Raw genomic sequence first — 13,786 nt, forward strand, 5'->3', positions numbered from 1 at the left:
GCGAAACAAATTAACGTTATTCTTTGCTCTATGCAAGCAATGGTCGGTTTGTACAAGTTTTCAAAACCTCCACAAAGTTCTTGTTGTAACACATTTGTGCTATAGTAAAAAATCTTGGCACGTGCTTTTCTGAATGTTAATTTCTAAACTCAATAAGAAGTCCCCGCCAGCGTCGTTACCATACGTTATAAGACATAGCAAGATCATGAACGACGCAATACGATCAATTGCAATGTACCGCTTGAGGTGACAAACGTGTTGTGTGAGTTTAGGCCGCGGGTCGCTTATTATATTCCCCCAAATCTGCGACGCAAGCTGTGTCGTAATTGACTATCTGTCATACCCCTGTCTTCCGTTAACGCCCCCCATATGCTACGCATGTTTATCATTACTGCTCGTCGCCCTGAGCCAATATTTGGCGCCACCGTGATCTTAAACAGTCTTTGTGCCTTGATTCGTGTAGAGAACACATGCTTATCATCCTCTGATCCTTTAGAGCGAACCGCAGACAACAAAAATGAGCCACTTAAGATTGGAGCGTTTTACGCAAATCGTTTGTCGCGTGCGGTGGGACTTATTTATCTTCTTCGATAGGTTGTTTATTTCCTGACATCTCCCCCCTCGCGTTTATCGTCAATGCGGATTTTAATCGATTACGACCAAAATCGGGACGTAGCGTTCCCGCGGCGCATCTGGCACATTATCAGGCGGAATTCTTAAAACAAGCAAGTCGGTTTAAATTTACCTGCGAGGGTTACACGTGACACTATCAAGAGAAACGCACAGTGCTGGGATTGCGTGGTTATTACGTTCGTGCATCCGGAAACTAACATGAAAAACAACATTCCAAGGCCGATTTTTGCGTGCCATATCATCATAACACTGTAACAACATCGTAGATTAGGCGGTGCTAAAAAAGATTTACTAAAACCATTGACGTACGCAGTGACTTTTAGTAGTTTTTCGGTAAACAGGGGGTCGACTACCTCTTGCTTTAAATGCCTGGTTTATCGCATATCCCATATGGGTTAACGATACAATTGGTAATTTCATTTTGAAAAGCACGGATTTAATACATTTTGTTGTAAAAATTTAGAGACATACCTGTTGTTGTCGTATAATATATTAAAGGTTTAAACGCTATTTAAATCTCTAAACAGCACAAACCTCATGATATTTGAGATTTTCGTATTATTGGCTTGCGGTTTTGACCATGTCCCAAAAACGTAACTTATACTAAAATTCTTGTAGCTCGAGTGTTGTAATTTGCATTTCGAAATTACTCTTCCTATCTGAAACGTCGGTAAGAAACTCAACGTTTTCGTCTGGGCATATAGGTTGGATACATACCCCCGTGCCAAACATCAATTTCCGTTAAAGGGCAAGTTCTCCGGCTGCTTTGAGATGCTGCCACTTTATTAACGTTTATTGTGACGCCTTAGTTCGTCCTCATTAATATTAATCAACTACACATCAAGTTTATACCCCGGAAATTTCAAAACATTTATCGCAAACAACTCGTTTACAGGGCACGTCGTTGTTTCTCCAGGTATAGATTTTCTTGGTAAACGACCAAACAAAGACTTCCCACAGATTGTTTTGCAATTCAGTGAAAACGGTTCAAATTTCTTACGAAAGCAACAGACAAAAATGTTACCCTTGCCACGAACGTTTTGTCAACATAATTCTATGACGTAAATACACTGCGTTGCTATACATTGAATTTCAAGGTAAAACCTTCTGGTCCTTCACGCCGCTTATGCGATGAAACAAAACCAAAAGCCCCCATTGGCCAATTGCGTCGCATTTCTTAAAAACACGCACATATTTTACCAAAGCAAAATCATTGCCGCTGGACCAAAGCAAAACAAAATTTTACGTATTTTCAAAAAAAAGTTAAAAAATGAAACCCGATGCACACCAGCATTGCTGCCTGCAAAAAGTCTTTCGCTTTTTCAAAATTCTGGCTTTTCTACCCTCAGCGTGTTGAAAGCGCAAGTTAATTTACCCAGGAACGTGAGGGGACAACTTATAATTATGATCCACAGGGATGTAGTAGGGCTTGAATTCGGCCTTTCGGTACCGCGCGCGCTTTTGGGAGGTCAGCGTTAATTATTCATTGCTTTGTTGGCACTTGTACCTGGCGTGACAAGATGACTTTTTATGTGACGATTTGTACCTGCGACGCGCGTGGCAATCATATCATGGTTGTCTTGACGTAAGCTTGTGTCTCCCATGGGTTTTATTTGGCAAAAAATTGATGCACCTGCAGAAAGGGCAAATTGTTTTTCCTCGAATTGCCGTTAAATTGCGTTTTGGACACACCCTAATTTTTTGTGTCTCGTAAACTTTGACCCAATTTGTGGTGGTAGCCAGAATCCGACATACATTCTCATCAAATTTTGCTCTAGTTCAAAATTTATCATTTCATGATTGCGAGCAATTCAAACAGAAAAAATGCGTGAGCAATGCAATAAGTTCCGAATATGGGGGAAATAAACAAAAAAACGTTTTCAGGTTCGACTTCACAGTTTTGAATTTTCTGCGGTCACAAGTGGTATTTCGAAAGGTTGAAGTAAACATTTTTCGTAGAAATAAAGGGGTGTTAAATATGCATGAATGTGTAATTTGATTTTGATTACTGCGATTATATAACCAAATACGATTATCCCGCCGACATTCGGTTTGTCCTTGCCTTTAATTATTTATTCTCGTTGTATAATTCTGTGCAGCATTTTCACCACACTGCAGCCTTAAAATGATTTCTTAGCATGAACTCCGAAATGCCCATCGGATATGTTTGTAAATGCAGAAGTAATGCCATGCTTTCGCATAGCAAGGCAGGATCGCCCCACTGCGCAGGCCCTTTATATTTGGCGATCACAGCTCTAATATTCTGATCATAAGGTTCGCAGCAAAGCTATATAAGCCACTTTTCCCGACAAGTCGGAGCAAGATCTAAAAAATCAAGCTCCCGGTGAGGTTTGAACTCACGACCCTTGTCTTGTAAATGTATATAGATTACGGCTAGCGGGACCCTTGAAAGTTTGTAATTGTATACAGATTTTCTGTTGTGGAAATTCATCAGTTGATTTGTTTGTTTATTAAACAAGTCGTAACTCAATTGTTCCCAGCCTGGGGTGCCATTTAAAGGGTGTCGTTAGCTTTTTTCGGTGTATTCAATATGGAAATGTTTGTTGTATTATCGGTAATATTTCGATGTGGATTCTTTGGTTTGCAAAAATGTATGCTGCGAAATCTTTTGATTTTTTGTGAGGTGCCATTAACCATAAAGGGTTTAATAGCACTGGCCTTACCGAACGGTTTCTTTGTGTGTATTGGTGTGTTGCAAGGCGTTTGGTTTCATTGTACTTTGTGCCAGAGGGACATTCTCTTTCTGTCCTTAGACAAAACTTGAAGCAAGCGAAGCGAGCTTTTATTTAAAACTCATGTACACATGACTTGGTAGTTCACAAGGGGGCAAATTTAGGTTTGTAACCATTGTAGTTTCGCCAAACAAGCATTTAATTTCAGATAAAATTTGACAGGTTTACTACGTAAATTGCAAATGTGTTGATACATATAAGTGACACATTATACCTGCATAACTTTTGTCACAAACTCCTCTTACACCATTTACGACCAATTGAAATGTTCTAATGCAAAGTGATCAAACCACATCGACTATATCAGCGTACGCCCGTTCTTTGATTGGTGTCGAAATAATCGAAGTCACATTAGAGTTACACTGTGGTTGTCTATGTACAGGCTGCATGACGGTACTATGCGTAATGATGATGATGATTACAAAATATGCTCTATGTACATGATGCGGCGTTATTTCTTTCCAATGCTTCCAGGAGACAATCCTCTCCATTAAATCTCACTCTCTGATTCGCTGGAGGACGAAGAAGATGAAGATGATGATGATGAATGCTTATCGCCATCTTCATGTGTGGAAGTTCGTGTCTCAACTGTGGATGTCCGTTGCATAAGTTACTTTTTATATGAAATTCTAGGTTTGAAATTGCATTTCATAAATGGAAAGTACGGCAAATCCTATCTTGCAAATAACGTTGTAGGTTTCTTAACGGTTGAACGAATTTCGGTTTTATCGGTATATTATCTGGAAAAATAGATTTAGGCACTTTGGCTTTCTCTTTATTATAAATAGATGAACAAACTTTCATAAGTTGAAAAATACTTTCTACAAACCTATTGATCAAATTCTTTGTAGGTTAGAAATTTAACTTGACAAGACCTCTTAGCACAAAGTGACTAAAAAATTAGTTTCAAAAGAATAACTTTTCGGAAATGAGCATTCAATTTGCCTTACTTAATATTTGTTGCAGCAAAATGAGCGCATTTTCTACAAAAACAGCGCGTGTAGGCTGCATATAGTTGTGAGGAATTTGTGATAAATTAGGAATTTAAATAATATAATTTATATTGGTGCTAAAATGTCGGCGAAGCAACTACGTGATCCAACCGTTTTAAAATCAAATATATTTTTGAATGTGATCTTAATTTCGACATCAACCAATGAGCGGGCGAGCACCTAAGGACTGGGACGGTAACTACTTGGCACAAGTTTGCCAACACTTCTACTGATTTTGCATAATTCACTATGTGAATAGAATTACAAAAATAATCTAAGTGAATCAAAAGAATTACAGGGTAGATTATCAATTCGGATATGAGGTTGTTGGTTTTATCAACGAGCTACAAAGATACATTGCATACGCGCGAGCAAGCAGGCTTCTATAAACACTAATAGTTGCAATATTTCGAATGAAATGAAGTGGTGGATAGTCAAACCATCGATGTATGGTGTGTGGCTATAGAGGGTCACCATTATCACTCGATTCTTGGCCAGAATTCAACACGTCCCTTTCGCCCTGTATCAACACGGAATCATCCACCACTTCGTTAAGCATGTCTACAAGCACATCGTCGACGTAGCCGTCCTGATGGGTGCCGGAATCGCTCACAGTTGCATCTTCAAACGACGATAGAGTACTGCGTTGGCGTAGCCTGTTTGCTACGCTCATTTCGGTATCTTTAGGCAGCAGTGTATAGAATTGTCGCATCATGCCGTAGCATTTCGTTTGCGGCGATAGCGGGTCTACTGAATCAACCGAGCTTAGTGATTGACTTTTAGGCTTACCGGTGACCACTTTCTTTTCAACGATGAAGCTTTTCCCTGCAACACTGCCGTTTCCCTCGCTGATGGAGATGGACGAAGTGGAGTGAGCGTTGATTCTGCGGACGATTAAGTTATAAAGAAAAAACTATTCAAACTAAAGATCGAACCATTTTACTTAGCGACGCAAACCACTTTCATAGTCTACCCTCAATCCAAAATAACAGATCTTTACTTGCCACAGAAGGCCCCCCATATTTCAGGAGGTTTGGCTATTACACCAACCATTCTTAACGTAAATCATTGAAACTTTATAGATAAAAACTTTATCGCAGAAAGTCTGTGCAGTTATTTTTAATCTAGAAGTATCCACCTGTCCTCTTCGCTATCCAACAGCCGTCGGTATGTCTGGATTTCCAGATCCAGCGAAAGTTTCAAGTTGAGCAGCTCGTTGTAGTCCACCATCTGTCTGGCAACTCTGTCCCGAGCATTTACCAGTTCTTCTTCCATGTCCTGAAGGTACGTTTTGTAGTGTTGCGCAAACCAATGCTGTTCAGACTTACGAACGTTTGGTGGTTTTCCAACAATTTATTGAAAAAACTAGTCGACACGCTTTTCGCTAATACTGACTTTAATCAGAATGTTTTGTTGAGCTTTAGCAAAGCCAAGAAAAAACGAAATGTGTGGACGTATGGTGGCGCCAAAGATCCATTTTTATTCTTTGTTTGAGGAAGTAGTGATTGGCAGCATTGGTCATACCAAGAAAAAAACCTGATCGGTATTCGTGCCCAGGATATCTTGGGTTCAAATCCTGGTGTGGTCGAAGCAAAGTAATAGCAAGATGTTAACCGGTTAAATTCGTGGGCTTATTTTGGATTCGTGCGCAGGATCGTTTTGGTCAACAAATTGGCGTATTTACAAATTCAAAACACAAAAGTTAAGAAAAAAGTACTTGAATGCGTTGTTGCCAGTTCTGCATGTCATTGGCGTAACGATTTTCCAATTCTTCCATTTGACTTTCCATCGCTGCATTCTACCAAAGCGTACAATGTGCAGTATTAAGATCATGACCAAATTCACGTTTTGTTCTTACCGATGAGCGCAAACTTTCCATTTCGACTGTGATCGTTTGAATTTGTCGCCTTGAGTCGTTTACTTCGTTCTTTGTAACCTTGCTTGCGTTGGACTCGTCTTTGAGCTGGCTGTTCAAGTCCGAAATCTAAACAACATCATTATTTATTTAAGACAATGTTTTTTTAACGTAAAACATAAATTAACCTCCGATAAAAAAATACTTTTGAAATTGATACAATTTTTCACGTAAATAGTAAGATACAAAAACATTCTAATGTTGGGCCATTTTGGAATGCGTTACGTGACCAACAACTTTACCTCAAACAAGAGCATTACGGTTTGCGAAGCACTAAAGATAAGCTGATACAACGAACCTTGGTTTTATAGAACTGCTCGATCTCGAACTTGTTGTTCTGTGTGAGCTTTTCATAAGCCCCTCTGATGTCTCTCAGCGACTCGGACAAATCTGCTGACGTGGCATCAATCTGCACTTCTCCGGTATTCATAGCTTCCAGTTGTTCAGTCAAAGCCCTGAAATCCTGAAACAACAAAATGGATTTACCATTGGGGCAAACACAACAACCTCTTGTCGGCGGCGTGCTGGACATTGTAAAACGAATGTGTTTGACCCAAACGTTTTTCACACGTTTGAGCTGGACATTATCACTATTGCTAAGCGGGTTTGACGTGTCTAAATGTGGCATTGGGCGAATACAAAAAAAATAACCCATTGTTAGATGTATCGGGGCAACATTCTTTATGTGGTCCAACTGTGATTGCTGCGGAAACCCCGACTATAGTTTTTTCTATTAAAATGTTAGGTTCAACCCGAAACCACCGAATAATTAATTATATTAAAGTTGACTTGTTACACCTCGTCGGCCGAACGTCGAAGTAGATCCAATTCTTCCCTGAGAGTTTCAACCTTTGTCTCAAGCTCAACCCGAGATAGAGTTGCCATATCAACATCTTTACGCAAGGACTTTGCCTCATCCTCTGCATCCATTCGGTACCCTGTCTCTCGGTCAAGTCTGTAACATCACCACATGAGATTATTTTTACCTCTGATAAACGATATGTTTTAGAAAAAAGGTTAGATTTCTTAAGATTCTATCGTCATTTCTTGCATATGTGGTAGTTATCGCAACAGTGCTAATTGTATGGGGATAGTGAATTACAACTTTGTCGCAAACATCACATTCGTTCTGAATGTCTTTTACATGTGATACTACCGTTTGCGGTGATCGTCCAAATCCAAGCAGCAGCTCTCGAAGTCAATTTCCAGCTGTGTTTTTTCGACCACAGCTTTCTCAATTTCCTTTTGCATTTTGTGAAGTTGCGCCTCGTACATTTCGCATGCGCGACTTGGTGTACCTCGTGATGCCTCAAGCTGCACAAAACAATTTCACATAAAATAATGTTTGCCGTATAAGAATGCGTGCAGTAGTTGTATAGGTATATCTCATATTAGTTATGGGATTGTTTTGCACACACTGGTTGGAAATTTTTGGTTTACCCATACACTATGACGAAACAAGGTTGGAATGGAAATGTATGTTCTTGTGAGACAAGCAGCGTAACATTTTTGTTGTTTCAAGACATTTAAGGGGGGCTGCCGATTGGTTTTATAGGTGTACTTGTTTTGTTGGAGAATACCAAAGAGATGTGTAACTGCCATTGTTCAGGAGGTTCTGAATAAGCAATGCACGGCGATACTAAACAGAGAAGTCAAGTTTAAAATTGCTTTCCAAATGGTCAGGGTATTAGGTTGTATCTTTCAGTACACATACTTGCGCTGTGGCACTTCGTCACGCATCTTACCTCCAAAGTGTTCAGGCCTATACATATTGCTTTTTTAACGTAACTTGAAATTTGGCGCATCTCGGAACACTAGAATTGGGTTTGTGGCCAACTTCATCTTTTGACGTCATTGTCAATATCGACCAACAAAAAGTCTGCTGACAGAATTTCATTTATTCTTTCTGACTCAGCAGGGCCACCATGTCGCTTGTCCCAATCTTTTGTTCACGCAAGCTTGGATATACGATTGGCAGCCACGCCGTTCCATACAAACTTATATCTAAATTGTAACGAATTGCTTTTGGCGCAACAAACCTCGCAGCGCCACACAGCAGTTGGTAGCAACATAAAAATGTCAATGACTTAAGTAGGCTATTTACAAACTTTCTTGGTCATAATTGGAGTTTCTATTTAACTAGGCCTATTTTGTGTTACGTACACTCTACTTTGTGAAGGATTTACTGCATGATAAATTGTCCCAATAAACTAATGAAATAGTTTGTGGGCCAGCATGGATTGCAAATCACCAGTATACTTTTAGTAAATATTTAACTGCTGTCTTTTATGTCTCTGTGTGTTTGTGTAACACCCACATAGGCCAACACATCCAATAATTCATAATAAAGTTCCCAGTAGTAGTAGGCTAGATGTTAGCAAACCGAACCGGATACCTGTTACAAGGTCACAGCCCTAACCTTTGCTGTACATCTTATATCAGTTCAGTTCAGTGAGAAAGTAATAAAGGAGGACGGGCGACAAAAAAGAAGTCACTGATTAACCTTTGGTGACATTTACTGGCCATTTGTCACCCAAACCACAGCAGACGGTTGGTAAACAGCGCCCTTGTTCCCAGTTCCCGGCACGCTGTGTGAATATACCATGGATGGATGCCTATTCTCCACAACTTCTCAATGTGTGTTATAAGTCGGTAAATATAGGCTTTGCCGGCGTTGCCGGTTTATTATGCGCTGTGTGAAAACACAGTGGGCGTGGGTTCCCGTTTCCCCTGCGTACACTAAAGTAACTAAAACTGCGAAAAAGGGCTATGTGTGTGCTAAAAATGTCCAGCATTGTGTCGACACGTACGCCCACATGTCTCGAAAACCATTCTAGATACACTATAGTGCTGCAGTACCTTTGCATTGCCGAGAAAAGTGGATTTGTGGGATAAACCGGGTAACATGTCAATACGATTTCGCACATCTTTTGCGTTTTTTCATCCTGCTTGTATCATATGTGGGCAAATAGATATTTATAACGGGTAAATAGATTTTTGGTTCCTTAGTTACTTTCAAAACCGACCAAAACAGATGTCATTTCTTGTATTACCGTATATCAAGTGATGTTAAGCTGGTAAAGCGGTTTTAAAACTGTTTAAAGTCGTGCTGGTGTTCAAACCTAAATCTTAACGAAGTTTGGAACCGCAATTTTACTTAAATTTATGACAAATGCCAGCACAGTTTGTTATGGTTGTACCTGCTTCACCCTACAATCCAAGGCTTTGTTCTGCATAACCAGAGCTCGAACTTTGTCGATGTACGATACGAAACGATCGTTTAGCGATCCGAGGGCTGCCTTCTCCTCTGCACGGGTGCTGATCAGGTTAGGAGTCAGCTCAAGTCCATCGTTTACTGTAACTCTGGTCACGCTGGCTTCCATTCCACCAGGACTGTAACTAAAACATAACCACATTTGAAGCCAAAAGATCCCATATTTTAAAAACTAATTTTGTATTTTGTGCAAGAGACAAAATTGGTTCAATTCAGTTTTCCAGTGCATGGTTGAATGCTAAGGTTACCGTTTTACGTAATTTAGCGGAATAAACACCTCTATCGAGAGGTAACGATGCGAAACGTGGTGACTCACACACAATTACCCGCGAACGAAGGGGTTTAACAATGAAATAACCCTATGCTGAGTAAGAACCAAACCTCTATACGCTGACGCAAACCGCGGTTGCGAAAATCAATAGAGACTGTGATGGAAATGCAATTACCCATAACCCCGCTCATTGCCGGGTAACGCTGTGAAATCAAGGCAAAGTGTATTATTACGGCCAGAAGTTTTAATTTTCTTGATATAATGATCACCAGTATGCATTGATTTGTGAATGGAAGTATGCCTCAAAATTATACGGAATGCGTGTGGGAAAGTGAATTCTGTGTTGAGAAACGTAAGGGGCCAGTATTATTTCACAGGACTCACTCGTTTGTTTTCCCAAAAACGTTTTATCGCTTTAAGTGTTGGGTGTATTTCATGGGAAAATATTGACCTTTTTAACTTTACATCGTCACACGAATATCCAAACCAAGTTGACTGAACTTATACGTTGGCTTTTATAAATCACCCCTCTTCCTGTCAGATTGTTGGTTTTAAGGGAGTTGCCATTGTAATCATTTCTTCTTGAAAAGTTTTCCAGTCTGGTCTTTACACACGTGTTGTAAATATTGATTTTGCGATACAGATACGAGCGACAATGCACTCTTCAACCGTGATATGTTGAACTTGCCACAAGATCAATTACACGATTCAGGGCTGAATTTGAATTGAAAACACAAAGTAAACGCAAGGAAAGCTTTTAACTCTGTTTGATCACCTTGAGTGCTTTACAAAGGTAAAGGGCGGCTTGCTTTTTAACGCGGTAATCGGTCTTGTTCAATTCAACTTACAGTCAGTTTCCACTACGTAACAAAGTGTTTGGTATGTCTAGAACTTTGTAAACAGTTCCATTTCCACTGAACACAGACTTGGGAAACTACTTCTGTTTACCATGGATGTCAGATATCTGTCGTATGTTTCGTAGTTAAGTTCTGTTTTAAGATAGCTTGTTGGTGTTTCCGTTATTGCGCTTTGAATTACGGTGAAAGAATTGAATGGCAAGTTTCTCTACGATGGTGAAATAAGCTAATGTTATACTGTATGTTTTGATTACGAATAAGGTATTAATAAATTGCCATTGGATCCTGCAGACATAAACCTAGTTTCAGTTTTATAGGTATTTTTACCAGCCCAATTCGGTCAACAAGCCAAGAGCTTCATACTGGTATGATACAACTTATTCAACTTGGCGTTGGACTTAATATAACAAAAATCGACCGTTCCATTTACCTTTTGTATGCGCTTCGGTAGGTGGCGCTGCCACCGCTTGGGGAATAACCCATACTGCGAGAGCGGTTTCCAAAGCGAAGTTGATAGCTGGACGGTGCCACGTTGGATTTGGAAGAGGCGCGGTACTCTATAAGGAACACACACTTTAAAACTTTTCATTGTAAGATTTACATTCCAGGTTTAGCTGCGCCCACACTTAACTACCCATTGTGCGTCTACCGCGTCGGTAGCACAAAAAACGAAAACATATTCACTGTAAATTCAAGACCATCGTTCACGTTATGCTGGCAAATTTTCTGTAGCAGTGCAATCTACAAATAAGAATACCTGAGTTGGACGACATACTGCGGTTTGCCGAACTGTTTGAACTGATGGTGACCGTCTTCTGAACTGTTCTCGACGCCGTTGCGGATGCTGTTTTTACACAAGGCTCAGTTGGGAAAAAAAGGTGATAATAGCATGTGAACGTGTCGGAAAATTGAAGAAAAAAATCAACTTTTGAATGCCGTACGTGGTCACGTGGTGGCAGTCTCAAGCATACTTGCCAATCTTTCCAGTATTTTTCAAAAATGAAATATTTTACTCCCTAATTGATTACGATTCTTTTCTTAGCTTTTTTCAGTCTGTAATGATATCGCATGTTTTGTTTCATCAAATGCTGTGTCAGTGTCGACAATTTTCCATGATTAGGATTTTCATGATCAATTATAACAGCTCTGTCCGCAATTCATTAGCTGTGGTTTGTGTTTTTAATCAATGAAACTTGAAATGAAAACGAAGCAAAAACATGTTATTCGAGGCTTAAATCAAATGCTGGACTGAGAAAAACTAATTTAGAAAAGAATGCACGATCCCACAACCCACGTACCTGCTACTTGCTTCTCCATAGTTACAGGTTTTAATGCACTCCTGATGATTCTGCTTCTTACACGTAAATTGATATTCTCCTTCGGCGTTGACGTTGAAATAGGCTGCAAGCAACGACCGACAACAGGCATTCACTACACAACACACACTCACAAGTCTTGTTACAAGGCGAGCCCTATTTATGTGCTGGAACTCCAGTGGGCGTCAAGGGTTAATATTTCACAGCGTAACAGAGAAAAGGAGCGTTTTGCTGAGCGCCCGGCGTTTGACAAACAAGGAGCGTTCGCGAGGCGACCGCGAGCCTCTTCTCTGTCCTTCGGCGCCCAACGTAATTGCCTTCAACCCACCGGGTGTGCTTTGTATGCTCGACAGTCAAGCACGAACGCTTCGGTGCTGTTTTTTTGTAAACGTTAGGACAAAAACTGTAAGATGACATCTTTTCAAAACTGGTGTAAGCAATGGTTATGAAGTATTCTCCTTCATAGAAGGATTTGATGTCCTTCCCAATGGAATTACCCGTTGTTGGTGTTTTTGGGTGTTTACGTTGGACTGTACTGGGTCCTAAATTCCCATTGAAAAAATATCACAAAAAAAATCACGATGCCAAGGCTGCTCGTAAAAAATTGCTTTTTTGTATAATGAAAGTCCGATTTATTACCCAAACGATTTTCCTGTTGGTCATACCCCAATAAGGTAAACTTTATCCCAGCGTGGTATTCTGAAGAGCGCATGTTTGCTATCCTAAATCCTTGTAAGCATTTGAAGTACTGTGGAGTACATGTTGAGGTCTTTTAGCCAGAACCGTTGTGCCGATATTACAAGCTTATTTCCACCACACGTTGGTTGGCTGGATGATATAACTGCCACAAACCGTCATATGTACATCAAGTTATCGAAACCAACATATAGTACAACCCGTTTTATTCGTCAAATACTTCAAAAATTTTGTTGCTATTACCGATAAGAAATGGATTGAATATTTGTGCTACGGTTTTTAACAATTCGCTTGTTTATTTGAAGATACATTGCTATAATTGCATTATGTTTACAGCGCTGTCCCAGACTTCTGTTAATCCTAAGGTCGTTACACTAAGTTATAGGTAGCTCATGTCTAGTAGTACGTCTACAAATAGGGCAGTTACATCCTTTACTGGTTGATGCCATTCATAAACGGATGGTCTATTTCCTGAATTTGAATTCCCATACGACAATTACCTCACGTTTGATACACGTTCTCCTGCAAAGCTAATCGTAGCGCAGGGGTGGGCAAATGTGTTAACTCAAAGACCAGAAATTATGAAATTTACCAGGTAACCCCATGGTTTATGCGTATATAGAGGACAAAGGGTGGTCATACTCAAATTTTGCGGTTGCTTGCTCTTATCTAATGTTGGTTATATAGGTTTATCTCAATTCAATTAACACCCGACAATTCTCCCACAAATGTAGCGCAGACTTAAAAGCCGTGTGTTGCTTTTACTCAGATTATATATTTTGCATCCAGTGTATACATTGAGTTGTTCAGTCGTTAGCTGTGATGAGAATGAGGATTGGGAATGATCGAAAAATGTGTTGTCATATTCCTGTTGGGTGTCGATACACGTCGCTGCTTCAATATGTGGTTTATCAGAAGGGTGCAACCATTGAATCGTTCTGACTGCGGCCCGAACAATACAATTAATCACGCATCCGGTTGCTGTTTGTATCTTCGCCAACACACGAGATTACAATTGCCCGTCGAGCTCGAGTCGTATGTACTGGGCTGCTTTAGAAAATAAAACGAAGAAATTGGAT

The 13,786-nt window shown here is 40.0% G+C and overlaps 1 protein-coding gene across 2 annotated transcripts; it reads right to left on the reverse strand.

Moving 5' to 3' along the window:
* Positions 1-3,419: 3,419 nt before the first annotated feature.
* LOC145914824 (glial fibrillary acidic protein-like) lies at positions 3,420-12,283 on the reverse strand. 2 transcript variants are annotated; one of them, XM_083002672.1, is made up of 13 exons: positions 11,994-12,283; positions 11,453-11,539; positions 11,126-11,252; positions 9,494-9,692; positions 7,450-7,607; positions 7,092-7,248; positions 6,592-6,756; positions 6,237-6,362; positions 6,096-6,176; positions 5,517-5,656; positions 5,168-5,262; positions 4,853-4,999; positions 3,420-3,974 (listed from the first exon to the last, which is right to left on the reverse strand). In XM_083002672.1, exons 1-13 carry the CDS (start codon positions 12,121-12,123, stop codon positions 3,877-3,879), a joined length of 1,710 nt encoding a protein of 569 aa, XP_082858798.1. In that variant the 5' UTR covers positions 12,124-12,283; the 3' UTR covers positions 3,420-3,876. The 2 variants fall into 2 exon arrangements, with proteins under 2 accessions (XP_082858798.1, XP_082858799.1); XM_083002673.1 differs by lacking the exon at positions 4,853-4,999 and having other exon boundaries at positions 11,994-12,268.
* Positions 12,284-13,786: the final 1,503 nt, after the last annotated feature.

This window comes from Ascidia mentula, chromosome 9 (genome assembly GCF_947561715.1).
Source record: "Ascidia mentula chromosome 9, kaAscMent1.1, whole genome shotgun sequence".
NCBI lineage: Eukaryota > Metazoa > Chordata > Ascidiacea > Phlebobranchia > Ascidiidae > Ascidia > Ascidia mentula.

Excerpts from the sequence above, each read along its gene's own strand:
- LOC145914824 (XM_083002672.1), bottom strand. The coding sequence starts at position 12,123 with ATGCCTGTTGTCGGTCGTTGCTTGCAGCCTATTTCAACGTCAACGCCG. Across the intron at positions 6,757-7,091 it reads TTCGACGTTCGGCCGACGAG|GATTTCAGGGCTTTGACTGA; the intron begins GTGTAACAAGTC and ends TTGTTGTTTCAG. Across the intron at positions 5,657-6,095 it reads ACTGGCAACAACGCATTCAA|GACATGGAAGAAGAACTGGT; the intron begins GTACTTTTTTCT and ends ACGTACCTTCAG.